Below are 16,094 nucleotides of genomic sequence, written 5' to 3'. Positions count from 1 at the left end.
GCCGACCACGCTGTACCTGTCATTTGGGTATGGACCGATCGGCAAGTGGTTAAAAAATGCTCAAGGGGCACCTGCTCTGGCCTTCTGGAAGAGAAAATCTTCATATATGCATATGATCCTATTTATTCCGATGGTTCTCAGCTTTCATTACATGCATTGTTGCAAGTCATTGGTGCCTCTTGGGGCATCTCTGGTTAGCTGGGAGAAATCATCTGCCTTCCCAGTTGGCCCACCTTTTTTATATATGATCATGTTCATCTCTACCCACTACAAATCAGAACATTTATTATACCTCAGGGTGGTCCATAACGACTTCTTCAGATTCTCATGTCTAAATCTTAATCCTATACTTCATCTATGGCTGGCTTAAGTGGGAGGGAGTTCCATTGCTTGAGTGATTTTTGTTGCTGCTGGAAAGAAAATCACTAGATTCCCTTCCCTCCCATGGAGCCATTGTGTTCAGCGATTACTTCTAGTGGCTATAATCGCTAGTAATTCATGTAAAATCCAACAGGCTGATTAAATCCAAGTTGATCGATCAACTTGGGTACATTCACCCTGCCCATACATGGTTCAAATCTCGGTCAGTCCCTGCTGAACTGGCGGAGATTTGAACCGTATATGGACAGCTTTAATCTTGTTGGCTATATCAACCTGACAATATGAGTATGTCTACCCAAAAATCATAGGGTAAGTCATAATTCAGCGTGGGTAGATGCTGTTGCACTTTTAAAGGGCAAGAAGCTGACAAACCACATCTGTCATAAGGGAAAACCTGGGGCTACCATTGCTGGTCTCCTTCAGAAAATTACTAGCTTTGGCTGTAATATTTTTATATCGAAAACCTGGAACAAGCATTAATTTAATGAATGACAAAAATGTAGATTTCTTTATTTTAGCCAAGCAACAACAAAGCAGTTGTGATTCGTAGGAGTGGTCTGTTATCCTACATAATTCTCTCATTGACGGTTTCCCTTGATATTCTTAGCCTCTGAAATATATTTTCAGAATTGTAAAGGGACACCTTTTGCTTTTATATAAATACTAGTCCTTTGCTACCTAAGATAAGTCCGATGATTTTAGGTCTGTCAACATTTTATTACTGGATTCAGGCTGAAGGTACTTGCAACTCAGAACATTGGTCCACAGCCAACAAAATTGTTTTGTTAAGGTTCATAGTGGCTGTTCAGGAGTGATTCTTTTAATGATGACTTTGCTATAGAGCAGGCATTCCCGAACTACAATTCCCATCATGCCTAGTCATGTATGTGAATGTCAGAGTTTTACAATGCCTCATGGGATCCCTTCTATAGAGAACAGGCAGTCCCTTTAACACAGTTGCATACAAGTATTTTTCTCAGAAACGTCTTCCAGGACAGCCCATGAGACCTTAGGGCTCCTCCCCCAGGACAGGAAACACATTCCAAAACTTAAATAAAAGGTGGTCCCTTAGTCCTCACCTTCAGTATTTAGTGTTTCCTCCGGACAGGGGGTAACATGTTCCTGGAACTGAAGCTCCCGGTCTCCTGGACTGTCCATGGAAAGACTTGGAAAAATATGCATCTTCTCCTGCACATAGCGGTACCCCTTAAGTGCCGCAATAGGGGCTGACCGCTGTCTCCTGTTCTCTTGGCCACCCGGCAGGACCGTAGATGTTGTCAGGTGGAACGCAGGGGCAGTCCGCTCCGTTTTCTGGCGGGGTCCTTGGAGCAGCAGTTGCTGTGTACCCGTGGCCCGCCGACTTCGAAAAAGTTTGAAGTTGGCGCCAAAACGGAGGGGGCGGAACTCAGGCGCTTCCACTCTGGCCTCACAGGAAGTGACACACGTTGCTTCCGGCGCAGTGACGACATCCGCGGGCGCCAGGAAACCCTCATCCCAGTTTCTGGAGGCGCGAACAGAGAAGACAAATGGGCGACCGGTGTTGGGTGAAACAGCACACGCTGGGACCACCAGACAGAGCGATGGACCCCACAGCAGTAACCGCACAGGCGGTAGAAGTCGGCTCTGGCATCGGCACCTCTCAGGTAAGCAAGGGGGATGTGTGCACCCTATTTGCATATACCTGTTAGGGACTCCGTATCCTTTCCCTTCCTCTGTGTTTCTGTAAGGGGTCGGTTAAAAGAGAGCACTATCTACTTTCTTGTCCACGAGGTGGAGGGAGGAAGTGGGGGGGGGACACAAATTCTTTAATTAAAAATGTGTGTTTTTCTTTCCTATCTTTAGACCAAGGCTCAGGACAAGGTCCAACCACAGCCCCCCAAAAAGAAATGTGCAGTATGCGGAGCAAAATTAAGTTCCACTTGGAACAAAACAGTGTGCCGTACATGCATAGAGAATTTAGTCAGGGATGACCACACGGTCTCCACTCAGAGGATGCTGTCCTCGGTTAGAGATGAACTGACAAGTACTTTCCGTTCATTTAGAACTCTCATAGAAAAAATGCAGGCACCAACCCAGATTCCTACCCAAGTTCAGATCCCTGCATCTATACCAAGCCAACACAGGGCTTTGAGGAGGAGGAATCAGTCTTCCCATTCCTCTTTGGAGGGATCCGGGTCAGGGGAGGAACCTAAAGGATTTCTTATGGTAACTCCAATTTTAAACTGAGCTTGGAGGATGTGGATGATCTACTCAAAGCGGTATATGTCACTTTGGAAATTGAGGAGAAGGTGCAGGTCTCTAAACATGACCTTGTGTACGCCAGCCATAAGAGACGAGCTAGAGTGTTTCCTGTGCATAGCTCCTTGTTGGATACAATCAAACAGGAATGGAATTCACCTGACAAGAAACCCTTTTTTCCCAGAAACTTGAAAAGAAGGTTTCCATTTGACGACAGCAAGGAGCAGCCTTGGAACAAAAGCCTCAAGTTGGATGCCCCTCTTGCCTAAATATCCAAGGTAACAGACTTGGCATTTGAGGACTCAGGGTCACTAAAAGACCCAATGGATAAGAAAACTGACACTACGTTACGTAGAGTTTGGGAAGCCTCTATTATGAGTCTGAAACCAGCCCTGGCATCCACCTGCATAGCCAGACACCTAGAGTTATGGTTGTCTCAAATCCAATCTCCTCTATCTGCCGGAACACAGAGGGAACAGATTGTAAAATCTTTTCCACTCCTATTTCAGGCAGTGGGGTTTTTAGCGGATTATTCAGCCGAGGCGGTAAGAATGGCAGCAAAAACCTCAGCCTTGGCTAACACAGCCAGACGAAGCCTATGGCTCAAGGCATGGTCAGGGGACCTTACTTCTAAATCATGCCTCTGTGGTCTTCCATTTACAGGCGACCATCTTTTTGGCCCAGGCCTAACAGAGGCTTTGGAACGCATGGCTGATAAAAAGAAGGGATTCCCAGAAAGGAGAAAGTACCCCTATGCCCAAAAGAATTTTCGTGGCAGGGGCAAACAGCAGAGACTGCACTGGACTGGGCATAAAGGTAGGGGGAGGGGAAACATCTTGTTTAACCCTCCTCAACACCCCAACAAGCCCCAATGACTCCCATCTCAGAGTGGGAGGGAGATTAAGGGCCTTCCTCCCTCAGTGGATGGGAATTACTTCCAGCCCCTTTATTCTGGACCTGGTAAGCAGAGGGCACAAGCTGGAATTTTATCTCCAGCCTCCGGAAAGAACCTTGATTACATGTTTGCCCAGGGTTCCAACCAAGGCCGCCGCCCTGAGTCTCCAATTAGGGGACTTATTGGATCAAGAGGTGATTATCCCAGTCCCCAAGGAAGAACCGGGCAAAGGGTTTTATTCTCACATCTTCGTGATTCGGAAACCTTCAGGGAGTTATCGGTTGATCCTGAATTTACGCAATCTGAACCTCTCAATAGCATACAAACATTTTCGCATGGAATCAATATACTCCATAGGGGACCTATTGTACCCAGGGTGTTACATGGCAACCCTGGATTTAAAAGATGCGTATTTTCACATCCTGATACACAAGTCTTACCAGAAATTCCTAAGATTGGCAGTGAGGTTAGGACCAGAAGTCAAACACTACCAATTTCAGGCACTACCCTTCGGGTTATCCTCAGCCCCCTGGATCTTTACCAAAGTCCTGGGGGAAGCCCTAGCCCCTCTAAGACTTAAGTCCATCATGATCACCCCCTACCTGGACGACATCCTGGTAGTGGCAGAGTCCTATCAAAAACTGAAGGCAGACCTCCTAGTAGTTCAGGAGTTTCTGATTTCACTAGGCTGGATCATCAACAGGCAAAAGTCCTGCCTAAAACCCTCGCAGAGAGTAACTTACCTTGGATACGAGATTTCCTCTCGGGATCAGATGATCTTTCTCCCACAGCTCAAGATTGGGAAGATGCACCAGATGGTAGCCTCTTTACAGACCAATTTATGGGTCTCTTTGAGGGACATAACGAGGGTAATAGGCTTGATGACCTCCTGTTTCCCAGCGGTCCCCTGGGCACGATTCCAGCAACGTCCCCTCCAAAAATTTTTACTAAGGAGTTGGGACGGACGGCCAAGTTCCTTGGAACAAAAAGTAAAGATTCCCACCAAAATAAAAAGAACTCTATGGTGGTGGAGATCTTCTCTTCACCCATCAAAAGGGCTAGGCTGGGCCATCCAAGTGTCAGAGGATTACCACGGATGCAAGCGCTTCCGGATGGGGTGCATATCTGCAGAACAAGTGGGCGCAGGGAAAATGGTCCCCATCACAGATAAAAACCTCATCGAACCAGAAAGAACTGATGGCGGTCCAAAAGGCCTTAGTTTTTTCAGGTAGATGTAGAGGGAAGTTATCTACAAATTCGGTCATACAATGTGGCAACTGTGGCGTACCTGAACAAACAGGGAGGTACTCGGAGTCAGGGTCTACAGTCCATAGCACAAAAGATTTTTGTCTGGGCCGAGCTGAATCTAACCTCCATCTCGGCTATCCACCTGAAGGGGACGCAGAATGGTCTAGCAGACCATCTCAGCCGCCACCAGGTGAATCGGGACAATTGGTCCCTCAACCCAGAGGCATTTGCAAACATGGCAACCTCATGGGGTCTTCCAGTAGTGGACCTATTTGCTGCCCAGACAAACAGGAAAACAGAGAAATTCTTCTCCATAACTCAGGGGGATCAGGCCTTAGGCATCGACGCTTTTGCCAACCCCTGGAAATTCAAGCTTTGTTATGCCTTCCCTCCGGTCAGATTAATCCCGAAGGTCCTCCAGAAATTCATCCAGGAAGACACAGAGATGATCTTGATAGCCCCCTTCTGGCCCAAAAGGCCATGGTTTGCACGCCTTCAGGCACTGGCTGCAAAACCTCCAATGGTCTTACCCTGGAGACAGGACCTATTGACACAGGGTCCAGTGGCCCATCCATATCTCAGAACCCTAAGCCTGACCGCCTGGTATCTGAGGAACAGATACTAGGCTCTCAGGGGTTCTCAGACAAAGTGATCAAAACATTGATCAGCTGTCGAAGGCCAGTCACAAGAAAAATATATGCTAAAATATGGAAGAAATTCCATTTTTGGATGGCGGAGAATCAGAGACAATCTCCAGATATACCAACTATCTTTGAATTCTTTCAAAAGGGCATCGACAAGGGTCTCTCCCTGGGGACTTTAAAAGTACAGGCTGCCGCCCTTAGAGTTTTTCTTCAATTTTCCCTTAGAGAAAATCCAAATGTAAATAATTTTTTTAGGGCAGTTGCCCGAACAAAGCCGACCGTGATAAAAACGTGTCCAGCTTGGAATCTATCCCTGGTGCTTCAGGTTTTGGTAACCAGTCCATTTGAACCCTTGGAAGATTCATCAGTTTAATTACTCACCCTAAAAGCTTTATTTTTAGTGGCAATAACTTCAGCTAGAAGGGTAAGTGAATTACAGGCTCTCTCGATCAGAGAACCTTTTCTCATGATTTTTGATGACAGGATTGTGCTAAAAACAGATCCAGGGTTTTTACCCAAGGTAGCTTCTTCCTTTCATAGGACTCAGGACATAGTACTACCTACCTTTTGTAAATTCCCAAATAACGAAAAAGAGAATTTAGTTGTTTAGATGTCAGAAGAGCCCTTCTGAAATACCTGGAGGTGACTAAAACCTTCAGGAAAAGTGATACTTTATTTGTGCAGTTTTCCGGCTCCCATAAAGGGGAAAAAGCTTCTAAGGCCACTTTAGCTAGATGGATAAAACAGGCTATCACAGAAGCCTATATAGTGAAGAAGGTGGCTCCACCTTTCATTAATGCACACTCTACTAGAGCCTTGTCCACGTCTTGGGCCGAAAGGGCCGGTGCCTTACCAGACCAGATCTGTAAGGCAGCTACCTGGTCTAACTTTTCAACCTTTGTTGGACATTATCGCCTGGACCTCCTCTCTTCTCAGGAACAGGCTTTTGGTCGAAAGGTGCTCCAGGCAGTAGTCCCTCCCTAGACTGGTAAGTTTCTTGCTCATCGTCTCATGGGCTGTCCTGGAAGACGTTTCTGAGAAAAGCTGAGTTATACTTACTGGTAACTCCTTTTCTAGTAGTCTTCCAGGACAGCCGGATTCCCACCCGGTTTATCTGGAATTATGTATAATGTATGATGTGTGTGTATATATATATATATATATATATATATATATCTATATATGTATGTTTTACAGAATGTCCTACGGTTCTCATGAAATACTGAAGGTGAGGACTAAGGGACCGCCTTTTTATTTAAGCTTTGGAATGTTTCCTGTCCTGGGGGAGGAGCCCTAAGGTCTCATGGGCTGTCCTGGAAGACTACTAGAAAAGGAGTTACCAGTAAGTATAACTCAGCTTTTTTTAACAAATCCGTGTTAGAGAGAGGTGTGGGGCAGAAAACGTACATGTTGCATTTTTCCACACAGTTGCTGCATACTTTCCATGGTTATCAGGAAACACAGAAAAGAGTTGCAGAGACTGGCATTTTTCTAGTGCAGAAAAAGCCAATCTCTGAACAAGTGTTAACGCTCCTTTTATTTATTTTAAGTTTATTTATGGTTTACTAGATGACAAGAAAGAACTTGGAGCGGCACGGAGAAGTCGGTACTACATGAAGTATGGAAATCCAAACTATGGTGGCATGAAAGGAATCCTTAGCAACTCCTGGTAAATAATTTTATTCTGTTTCAATTCAATCAAAATCTTTAATACACAAAAAAAATACAGATTAACAATTCTGGTCATAGAGCAGTTATTTTAAATGGTTTTCGGGCATTTTGTTAAGAGATCTACTTAAAATAGTGGGTAGTCATGATTTTAATGGGCCTCTTCAATTTTTGAACAGGAAGAGAAGGTACAATTCTCGCCGTGTCCAGCGAGATGTCATGAAGAAAAGGACATTTATTGGAGATGATGCCCCTGCATACCAGCACCTTCATTCAGGTAACAGCAGAACTGACATTTGCTGTAGCCAGGAATGGAAAAAAGAAAAAACAGTCAACTTAAAGGGAAACCCACTCACAGGGTCTAAGTGAGAGGAGCTAAACAGAGCCACATTTGTAAATCTAACACTCATGAGCCACCATTTTACAAATACTTCTGTCCTGTACTGTGCATTTCTGGGTTTGGTCTATATTCAGTTCCCTTTCTCTTGTACTTCAGGGGTCTACTTTTACATGCTAAGGAATTTGCCACTACAGGCAGTCCAATTGCACCAGTGCATGTTGCAGAACTGAAGGTTTTGGTTTCACATTTTTAAGTTTACCAAAAACAATCATCGAAATTAATGACTACCGCAAATTCTTTAAATGCGTGTTACCTGCTAAGACACTAAAACTGTGATTTCACCCCACCAATATAAATAACTTAATAGAAAAATACAGTATCTCACAAAAGTGAGTACACCCCTCACATTTTTGTAAATATTTTATTATATCTTTTAATGTGACAACACTGAAGAAATTACACTTTGCTACAATGTAAAGTAGTAAGTGTACAGCTTGTATAACAGTGTAAATTTTCTGCCCCCTCAACACACAGCCATTAATGTCTAAACTGCTGGCAACAAAAGTGAGTACACCCCTAAGTGTGAATGACCAAATTGGGCCCAAAGTGTCAATATTTTGTGTGGTCACCATTATTTTCCTGCACTGCCTTAACCCTCTTGGGCATGGAGTTCACCAGAGCTTCACAGGTTGCCACTGGAGTCCTCTTCCACTCCTCCATGATTACGACAGGTAGTTTGATGTTAGAGACCTTGTGCTCCTCCAGCTTCTGTTTGAGGATGCCCCACAGATGCACAATAGGGTTTAGGTCTGGAGACATGCTTGGCCAGTCCATCACCTTTACCCTCAGCTTCTTTAGCAAGGCAGTGGTCATTTTAGAGGTGTGTTTGGGGTCCTTATGTTGGAATACTGCTCTGCGGCCCTGTCTTGGAATGGAGGGAATCATGCTCTGCTTCGGTATGTTACAGTACATGTTGGCATTCATGGTTCCCTCAATTAACTGTAGCTCCCCAGTGCCGGCAGCACTCATGCAGCCCCAGACCATGACATTCCCACCACCATGCTTGACTGTAGACAAGACCCACTTGCCTTTGTACTCCTCAGCTGGTTGCCGCCACACATTCTTGACACCATCTGAACCAAATAAATTTATCTTGGTCTCATCAGACCACAAGACATGGTTCCACTAATCCATGTCCTTAGTTTGCTTTCTTTTTTGTGCGTCATCTTTAGAAGAGGCTTCCTTCTGGGACAAAAGCTATGCAGTGTGTGGGGTATGGTCTGAGCACTGACAGGCTGATCCCTCACCCTTTTAACCTCTGCAGCAATGCTGGCAGCACTCATACTTCTATTTCCCTAAGATAACCTCTGGATATGACACTGAGCACGTACGCTCAACTTCTTTGGTCGACCATGGTGAGGACTGTTCTGAGTGGAACCTGTCTTGTTAAACCACTGTATGGTCTTGGCCACCATGCTGCAGCTCCGTTTCAGGATCTTGGCAATCTTCCTATAGCTTAGGCCATCCTTATGTGGAGCAGCAATTCATTTTTTTCAGATCCTCAGAGTTCTTTGCCATGAGGTGCCATGTTGAACTTCCAGGGACCAGCATCAGAGAGGAGAGTGATAACACCAAATTTCACACCTGCTACCTTGTAACACTGAGTCACATGACGCCGGTAAGGTAAAATGGCTAATTGGGCCTAATTTAGACATTTTAACTTAGGGGTGTACTCTTGTTGCTAGTGGTTTAGACATTAATGGCTGTGTGTTGAGATATTTTGAGAGGACAGTAAATGTACACTGTTAAACAAGCTGTACACTCACTACTTTACCTTATAGCAAAGTGTTATTTCTTTAGTGTTGTCACATGAAGATATACAAAAATGTGAGGGGTGTACTCACTTTTGTTAAATACTGTATATAGTGTAGTGCAATATTTATAAATCCAAAAAATCAATCCGATAAAAAAAAATGTATATTTAAATTATAAATCATACAAAAGTGTTTCAACAACAAAGTCCGGTATCGATAATCTAACGAAAGTCCAGTGTCTATAAATGTTAAAAAATAACATCAAGTTTCTTCCATTTATAAATATTTACATTTGTGCACATCCATACCAGGTGAAAGACCTCACCTCAAAGGAATATAAAAAAAGCACACACATGCCTAATTTTCCTCAAAGCTTTGATACCACAGAGACAAGCTCCTTAACCCTCCTTAGTCTGCTCGGGATGGCCGCCGCCTCTAATTTTTCCGAAGTGCTCACACATCCACGTACGATTCATAAAAAATATAAAGCCCAAACGTAGTGTACTCTGCTTAACACATTTATTTGTTTCCCCCACACAGCAAATGCACTTACTAAAACAAGCTTTCACAGCGCTAAAATATATCAGTAACCAGCCTACTCAAAACCTAGGAGAACAGTCTGATGTCACGGGATCAGCTCTTCCCTCCTAGACACGTTGTGCCCCATGATTGGGCTTGATCAGTCTGGGAAATTGAGGAATATAGAGCATATGTGTGTGGTTTTTTTTTTTTTTTTTTATTCCTTTGAGGTGAGCAAGTCTTTCATCTGGTGTTGGATGTGCACAGAAGTCTGATATCATGTTGAAGACGTTATGAAAGGTGCAATATACTATGTATATCTCCACGCCAATGGAAAAAACCTATAATTTACAAGTTGATCTAATAAATAAATAGTGAATTGCAGCTGCTATAGTAAAGTGCGAGTGCTCAAATGTGAAGTAATCTATTTGTATAGGATTACCTATAGCGCTTGCTTAACTTTCTAGAAAATTATATAATAATGAAATATTCAAAAATTCATTATTAAGGTGCATATAAAGTGTAATAAAACCCCCGTGATCCAATATAAGTAGTATATAAAAAAATTGGATACTTTAAAATATATATAAATTGATATAAATTCAAAAAATATTAACGGAAAAAACAAAAGTTCATAGACGGTGCATGAGGTATGTAAATACTGACAAATTTTCCATATAGTTCATGTGCAAAAAAGTGACTTCTACTGATGAAAGTTCAATTCAATAAAGTGCACAGTTAATAGTGCTTGGTGATAGGTTTTCCACTTAATCCCTGGTATCACTCCTTATACTCCACCGTGACAGATAAAAGAATTTCTCACTCACCAGATCACCTGAATTCTTCAGAATAACCAAAGGTAAAGAAGCCTTTTTACCCACATTTGGACCCTGTAATGGCTTGTTTGGATATTGTGCAATAAAATTACCTGAGGTGAATAGCAGGAGGAGCGTTGCTCCTATATTCACTGTGCACTTTATTGAATTGAACTTTCATCACTAGAAGTCACTTTTTTGCACATGAACTATATAGAAAATTTGTGAGAGTATTTGCATACCTCATGCACCGTCTATGAACTTGCGTTTTTTCCGTTTTTAATATTTTTTTAATTTATATGAATTTATATATATTTTAAAGTATCCAATTTTTTTGATATACTACTTATATTGGATCATGGGGGTTTTGTTACACTTTATATGCACCTTTAAAAAATTTTGAATATTTCATAATTATATAATTTTCTAGAAATTTAAGCAAGCGCTATAGGTAATCCTATACAAATAGATTTCTTCACATTTGATCATGTTGAAGACACTTGGGTGTTATTTTTCATCAATTATAGACACTGGACTTTGGTTACGTTATTGATACCAGACTTTGTTGATACACTTTTATATGATTTATAATTAAAATATACATTTTTTTAGAGGTGATATGTGTTGATTTTTAGGTTTTGTTGCACTACACTATATATTTTTCTGTTAGGATATTTACATAATCAACTTCCTATGCTCCTGTCCACTTAGACTGAACAGAGTGGAGTTATCATTGTGCACTTTTCTAGTTTGCTAGTTCTTACCGCTTGTTTTGTTCTTTATAAATTTTTAGTGTATCTATAGTTAACAGCTAGAGTGCTTAAATCCTAACTCCGGGTTTACTTTCACTGGTCCAAATTAACGTATTTATCGGCATATAACACCCACAGGTGTATAACACGCACCTTAATTTTAAGATGGACGTTTCAGGGAAAAAACTTACCGTAAATTTTAACTAAAGAACTTTGATGTAAAATAAGGGTCACTGCATGGCGAATAGAGCCACCCGATTGCACAGAGCGGGTATCTCCTGCTTACTCGGCTGCCATTGGTTTACAAAATCCTGCCTCCTGGACCAGCTCCTATAATAGATGTCACATGTCCTGGCACTGGACCAGTGTGTTGCCTCGTGAAAATATGGAAAATATAACACGCACACATTAGTTGCACTCTATTATCAGGGGGGAAAAGGGAGTGCTATACTCCGATTAACTACGGTATTTACTAACGGGTGCGCCTGCTGTCAGCGCTGTGTTAATTGTAGTATCAGCTATATACAATAAGCAGTAATGTGTTCTGATAGCTGTATGGGGACTTTCAGTCTGGTGCCAGTACAAAATCGAGTGAGACTGAGTTCTGCTTAGCCATTTACAGGAAACCTTTTATCAGTGAGGCCAAGGCTTCGTTTGAGGTGGAGAGGAGCAGTGATTGCTATCACAATCTCCACCTCAGCCAATCAGAGGAAGCCTTGTATTCATTGATAAAATACAGGGCTGCCCATGAATAGCAGAGCAGTGCTCAGCCTGACTTCTGGCAGTAGACTGGAAGATCCCATATCGCTGCTGGACCACAGCACTATATACTGTATGTAGCTGAAACAACAGATGCATCTGTTAGTGAAGGAAATGGTTTGCTTGGACCGAGAACTATTTAAAGTAAAAGTGAACATGGAGTTAGGCCTAAAATATAAAAATTCGGTCTATTTTTTATTTATTTTTTGCTGTCAATGCTGTGATAGGGAGATTTCTCTTTACTTTTCTGTCTGAGACACGACAAGAAGTGAGAGGAAATTTCCCTTTCAGACAGGTGTCTTCATTGGAACACCGTACCTTCACCATTTGTTGTGATTTAAAACTGTAAAGTATTGGATTTTCCACAGATTTGTCTGTCTGTCAATGGTCACCAGAACAAAAAGGGTTAAACTCCCCCAGGGGTTCAAAAATTGAAAAAATAAGATTTAGTGGGTGCATTTATTTCTTACTAGAAGTATTTTTAACATAATGTAACCGATCTGCTTCAGGGAGGACAACATAGCGTTGGCCACTCCAAAGACATTGTGACATTAGAATTAGGTATATGTCAAAGCAGAAGAAAAACAGTAAATCTCTGACCCTGCAAGTACACAAGTTTACCTGTTGGTCTGCCAAAAGTAAACTCTGCTTTTCAACTCGCAGCATTTTAAAGATTGAGCTGTCAGTCCTACCCACTTTTCTTTTGCTAAACTACTCAATCTATCCCACGGTCTTCATTTCGAAAGCATAGGCAAAAAACTGACTTGTAGTACTAAGGAGGGCTAAATAGACTGAGACTGCACAGTAAGTGTGTAGAGGACAGAAAACCGCTTTGAATTCCTGTCAATATTTTTTCAACTCTAAAACCAGATTTCAAGGTTATATTTAACAGAATGAAATGGAGTAAATAAGATGTTTGTTAGAGTTTACATACCTCCATATCAAGATTTTAGGGGATCTCTTCTTCATCTCACAGTAGCAGGTTAGAGCCCTAGTCACTTGTCCAGGTATAATCAGACCACCTAATAGTGTGAAAACTCCATTAATCGAATCTCCGTTATAGACCGCATGATGCAATAAAAAGCATGATAACAAACTGGAGTATGTCTGTTTAAAGTGGGTGTTGATAAAAAGGTTTTATAGATATTTGGTGTTTCTGATTTAGTCTTCAATTTTAACCACAAAGACCATCCCCTGGAACAAAGGGGGACTTGTGATGAACTTCTCACCGCCAAACTTTGGGGGTTCATGTCCAGCGGTGGTGCTTCTAGAGACTTGGCATAAAGAAAGGCCAGCGCTCAATGTAGGCTCTAATTTTTTTTACTGCAAACCCCAATCACCAATGTACGTTTCTGGGGTATGCAGGTCCTCCCACTTTGACAAAGAGGACCAGCATGCGGTCCAAACAGTGATTGCTTGTTAGCAGTAAAATAGCTATATCTTACATGGGAGTGCTACCCTCTCTTCACCCTGAGATTCTAAGGCTACATTTAGATGGCCGAATATGTACAGCCAGAGGCGGACTCAAGGTTCTTTACTCTGTACAATTCAATGGCAGGCACCACTGCTTTTAGCATGTAACTGCATGTAACTACTCTTGAGAGCTCTACCAACCTTGGACCCAGCCTGTGTGCATCCAGGGTTGGAGTTTTGGCTGCACACTAACTGGCTGCAGGTAATCATCCAGTTTATATGCAGCCACAGCACAGGGTGCTGCTGTTTCCAGAGGTGGCCTTTCACCACCACCTGAATGCAGCAAAATAGCTGCACATATTCCAACTGTCTGAATGTGGCTTAAAGTGTTACTAAACCCACCACAGTAAAATCAGTCTGTATATGCAGTAAAGTATGCTTGTTATACACACTGTGGAACCTAAGGGGTTAATTCTCTGCATTGTGTAAAAAGGCTGCTTGATTCTGTATGCACAGATCCTCTTCTTCCACTGACTCCAGAACAGGCCTGGATTATACAGCGTTACTGGAGTCAAGATGTACGTGCTCAGTTTGGTATGGATTGGTAGAGCATTTTTTTTTTTTCTTGGGAGAATGCATGTGATCAGTACAGGGCCAATTAGCACTAGTTTCAGGAGTCCTGGATCCTGATAGGACAGCTCAGTGCAGTTTGTAAACTCTTCCTACCAGCTTTAACCAGGCACTGATAGAAGTCACAAGACTTCTATATACTGCTGATGAGAAAAGGTATTAAGCAGTTTTTTAATAAAACAATTCCATTTCTATGTTCTGTGTACTGTGGGAGACCAGATATAGTGAATGCAGGGTCCTGGGTTTAGTAACACTTTAATTCTCTCACTGTCGAAAAGAAAATGTAAGCATTGGCTGGAGTTGGGCCTTACCCTTTTAGATCCTGTGTATTTAGTAGGAATGTTATAGAAGTGGCCATTGGCCTCTGTGGTTTGCTGATGAGTTGAACATTTGCCTGATATGTAGGCCTGGTGAATGTTCCAGAGGAGCCAATAGAAGAAGAGGAGGAGGAGGAGGACGAGGATATGGATGAGGATGACCGTGTAGTGGTGGAATACAGAGATGAACTGCAAGCCTTTAAAAGAGAGAGGGAAGGGGCACGGCGCTCTGCAGCCAGCACTTCAGACTCTGATGAAATGGACTATGACTTAGAGCTGAAAATGATCTCTACACCCTCTCCAAAAAAAAGCATGAAGATGACCATGTATGCTGATGAGGTAGAGTCACAGCTGAAGAGCATCAGGTAAGCTGCTCCATGGAAAGTGGCATTCAGTACTTGGTTATTATTCTTCTATAGAACCTGTCACATAATAAAAACTCTCAAGCAAGTACTTGCCTGTAATGAAACCGAATACCTAAATCTCCGTCTCGCTCTAATCCTGAGAAATCATCTCAAAGTCCCCAAGGGCACCAATACTTCCGACACTGTCGATCTTTGGTCCCATGCAACTTTTACTAATTCTCCCTGCTTACATTTACTTCGCTGCAGGTTACCAGTGAAATCCGGGGACTTGAACACTAATGAAAGAATGCATTTTTCTGTCTCCCCAGTTAAAATAGACTAGTACAATGGAACTTACAAGATAAGGAGCAGCAGCAAGGGCTGGTCTGTGTCAAACATTTGTGAACACAGCTAGGAAATGCACAGGCAGCTGGATTTACATAGTTTTTGCCAACCCTGAATTTGCCTTTTAATCCAGGAAGTAGAAATTGACACTTAATAAGTTAAAGCTTTCCTGGAAAGGAAAGCAAACTCTTTCCTCCTGCTAGATTGAGGTCATGCTTCTGTGTTCTTGGCTTTATTTTTATATTACTGCCTTCCTGTACAGCCAAATAATAATGTATTTAAAGGTTTCAGTCATTTCCCCCCCCTTTCCCTTCTTTTCTCCAGACAGTACATGGTACCTGCAGTCTCTCCTGATCTTTTACCCCCTAGAACTTTTACTATTTTTTTTTGTTGCCAGCGTCTGAACGCGTTTTTTATATGTGCGCTATTTTTATGGTTCTGTGTGTACTACATATAATTGCACGCTGCATACCCAAAACTTTGTGTAGCTTTTTTTTTTTCTTAAAACCTAAACAGATAGGAATATATATATTCTATTTTTAGTACATATTTATAGCCTAAAGTTTACTCTGCTTATGTTTTTTGCCTTTTTTGGTTCTCTTTTCCTCTTCCTCAACATGCTAATGCAGCGCTTGAAAAATGCCACGTGCTAGGTCGCCATGGCAACTAGAAATTGTCCTGGCACCTGGGCTTTTGTCAGCCCATTCACTGTTGGTACCATTACGATCCTCCTAACATAACAGCCTCCTCACTGCTGCCGTCCGCTGTGCACTTATCTGTCTTGTGTAACCTGCTCTGCCCTCAGTCGCCCGTGTGCATCTCTGTACACTTGAAACATCTGTGCACAGCCCTGGAAGCTGTGTAGAAGCATAATCTTTGCAAGGGCTCCTGGCCATTGTATAGCGTGATCATGTGATGGCACTGACAATTCAGAGTCTGCTCCTTCTTCCGAGACAACAGAAGACTGTCATT

At 42.4% G+C, this 16,094-nt stretch overlaps 1 protein-coding gene across 3 annotated transcripts in view; it reads left to right on the top strand.

The window, feature by feature from the left end:
- The window catches only part of NCBP3 (nuclear cap binding subunit 3), a 105,373-nt gene that overhangs the window by 74,717 nt on the left and 14,562 nt on the right, over nt 1–16,094 (top strand). For 2 of the 3 annotated variants that reach the window (XM_082244497.1, XM_082244495.1), the window contains 3 exons: nt 6,976–7,075; nt 7,254–7,351; nt 14,522–14,798. In XM_082244497.1, coding sequence (XP_082100623.1) covers nt 6,976–7,075; nt 7,254–7,351; nt 14,522–14,798 — 475 coding nt within the window. The remainder of the gene's footprint in view (nt 1–6,975; nt 7,076–7,253; nt 7,352–14,521; nt 14,799–16,094) is intronic. The other variant, XM_082244496.1, reaches the window with a different exon arrangement.

The sequence above is a fragment of the Pelophylax lessonae genome (assembly GCF_965119305.1).
Source record: "Pelophylax lessonae genome assembly, chromosome: 2".
Lineage (NCBI taxonomy): Eukaryota > Metazoa > Chordata > Amphibia > Anura > Ranidae > Pelophylax > Pelophylax lessonae.
This window is presented reverse-complemented; position numbering and strand designations above follow the sequence as displayed.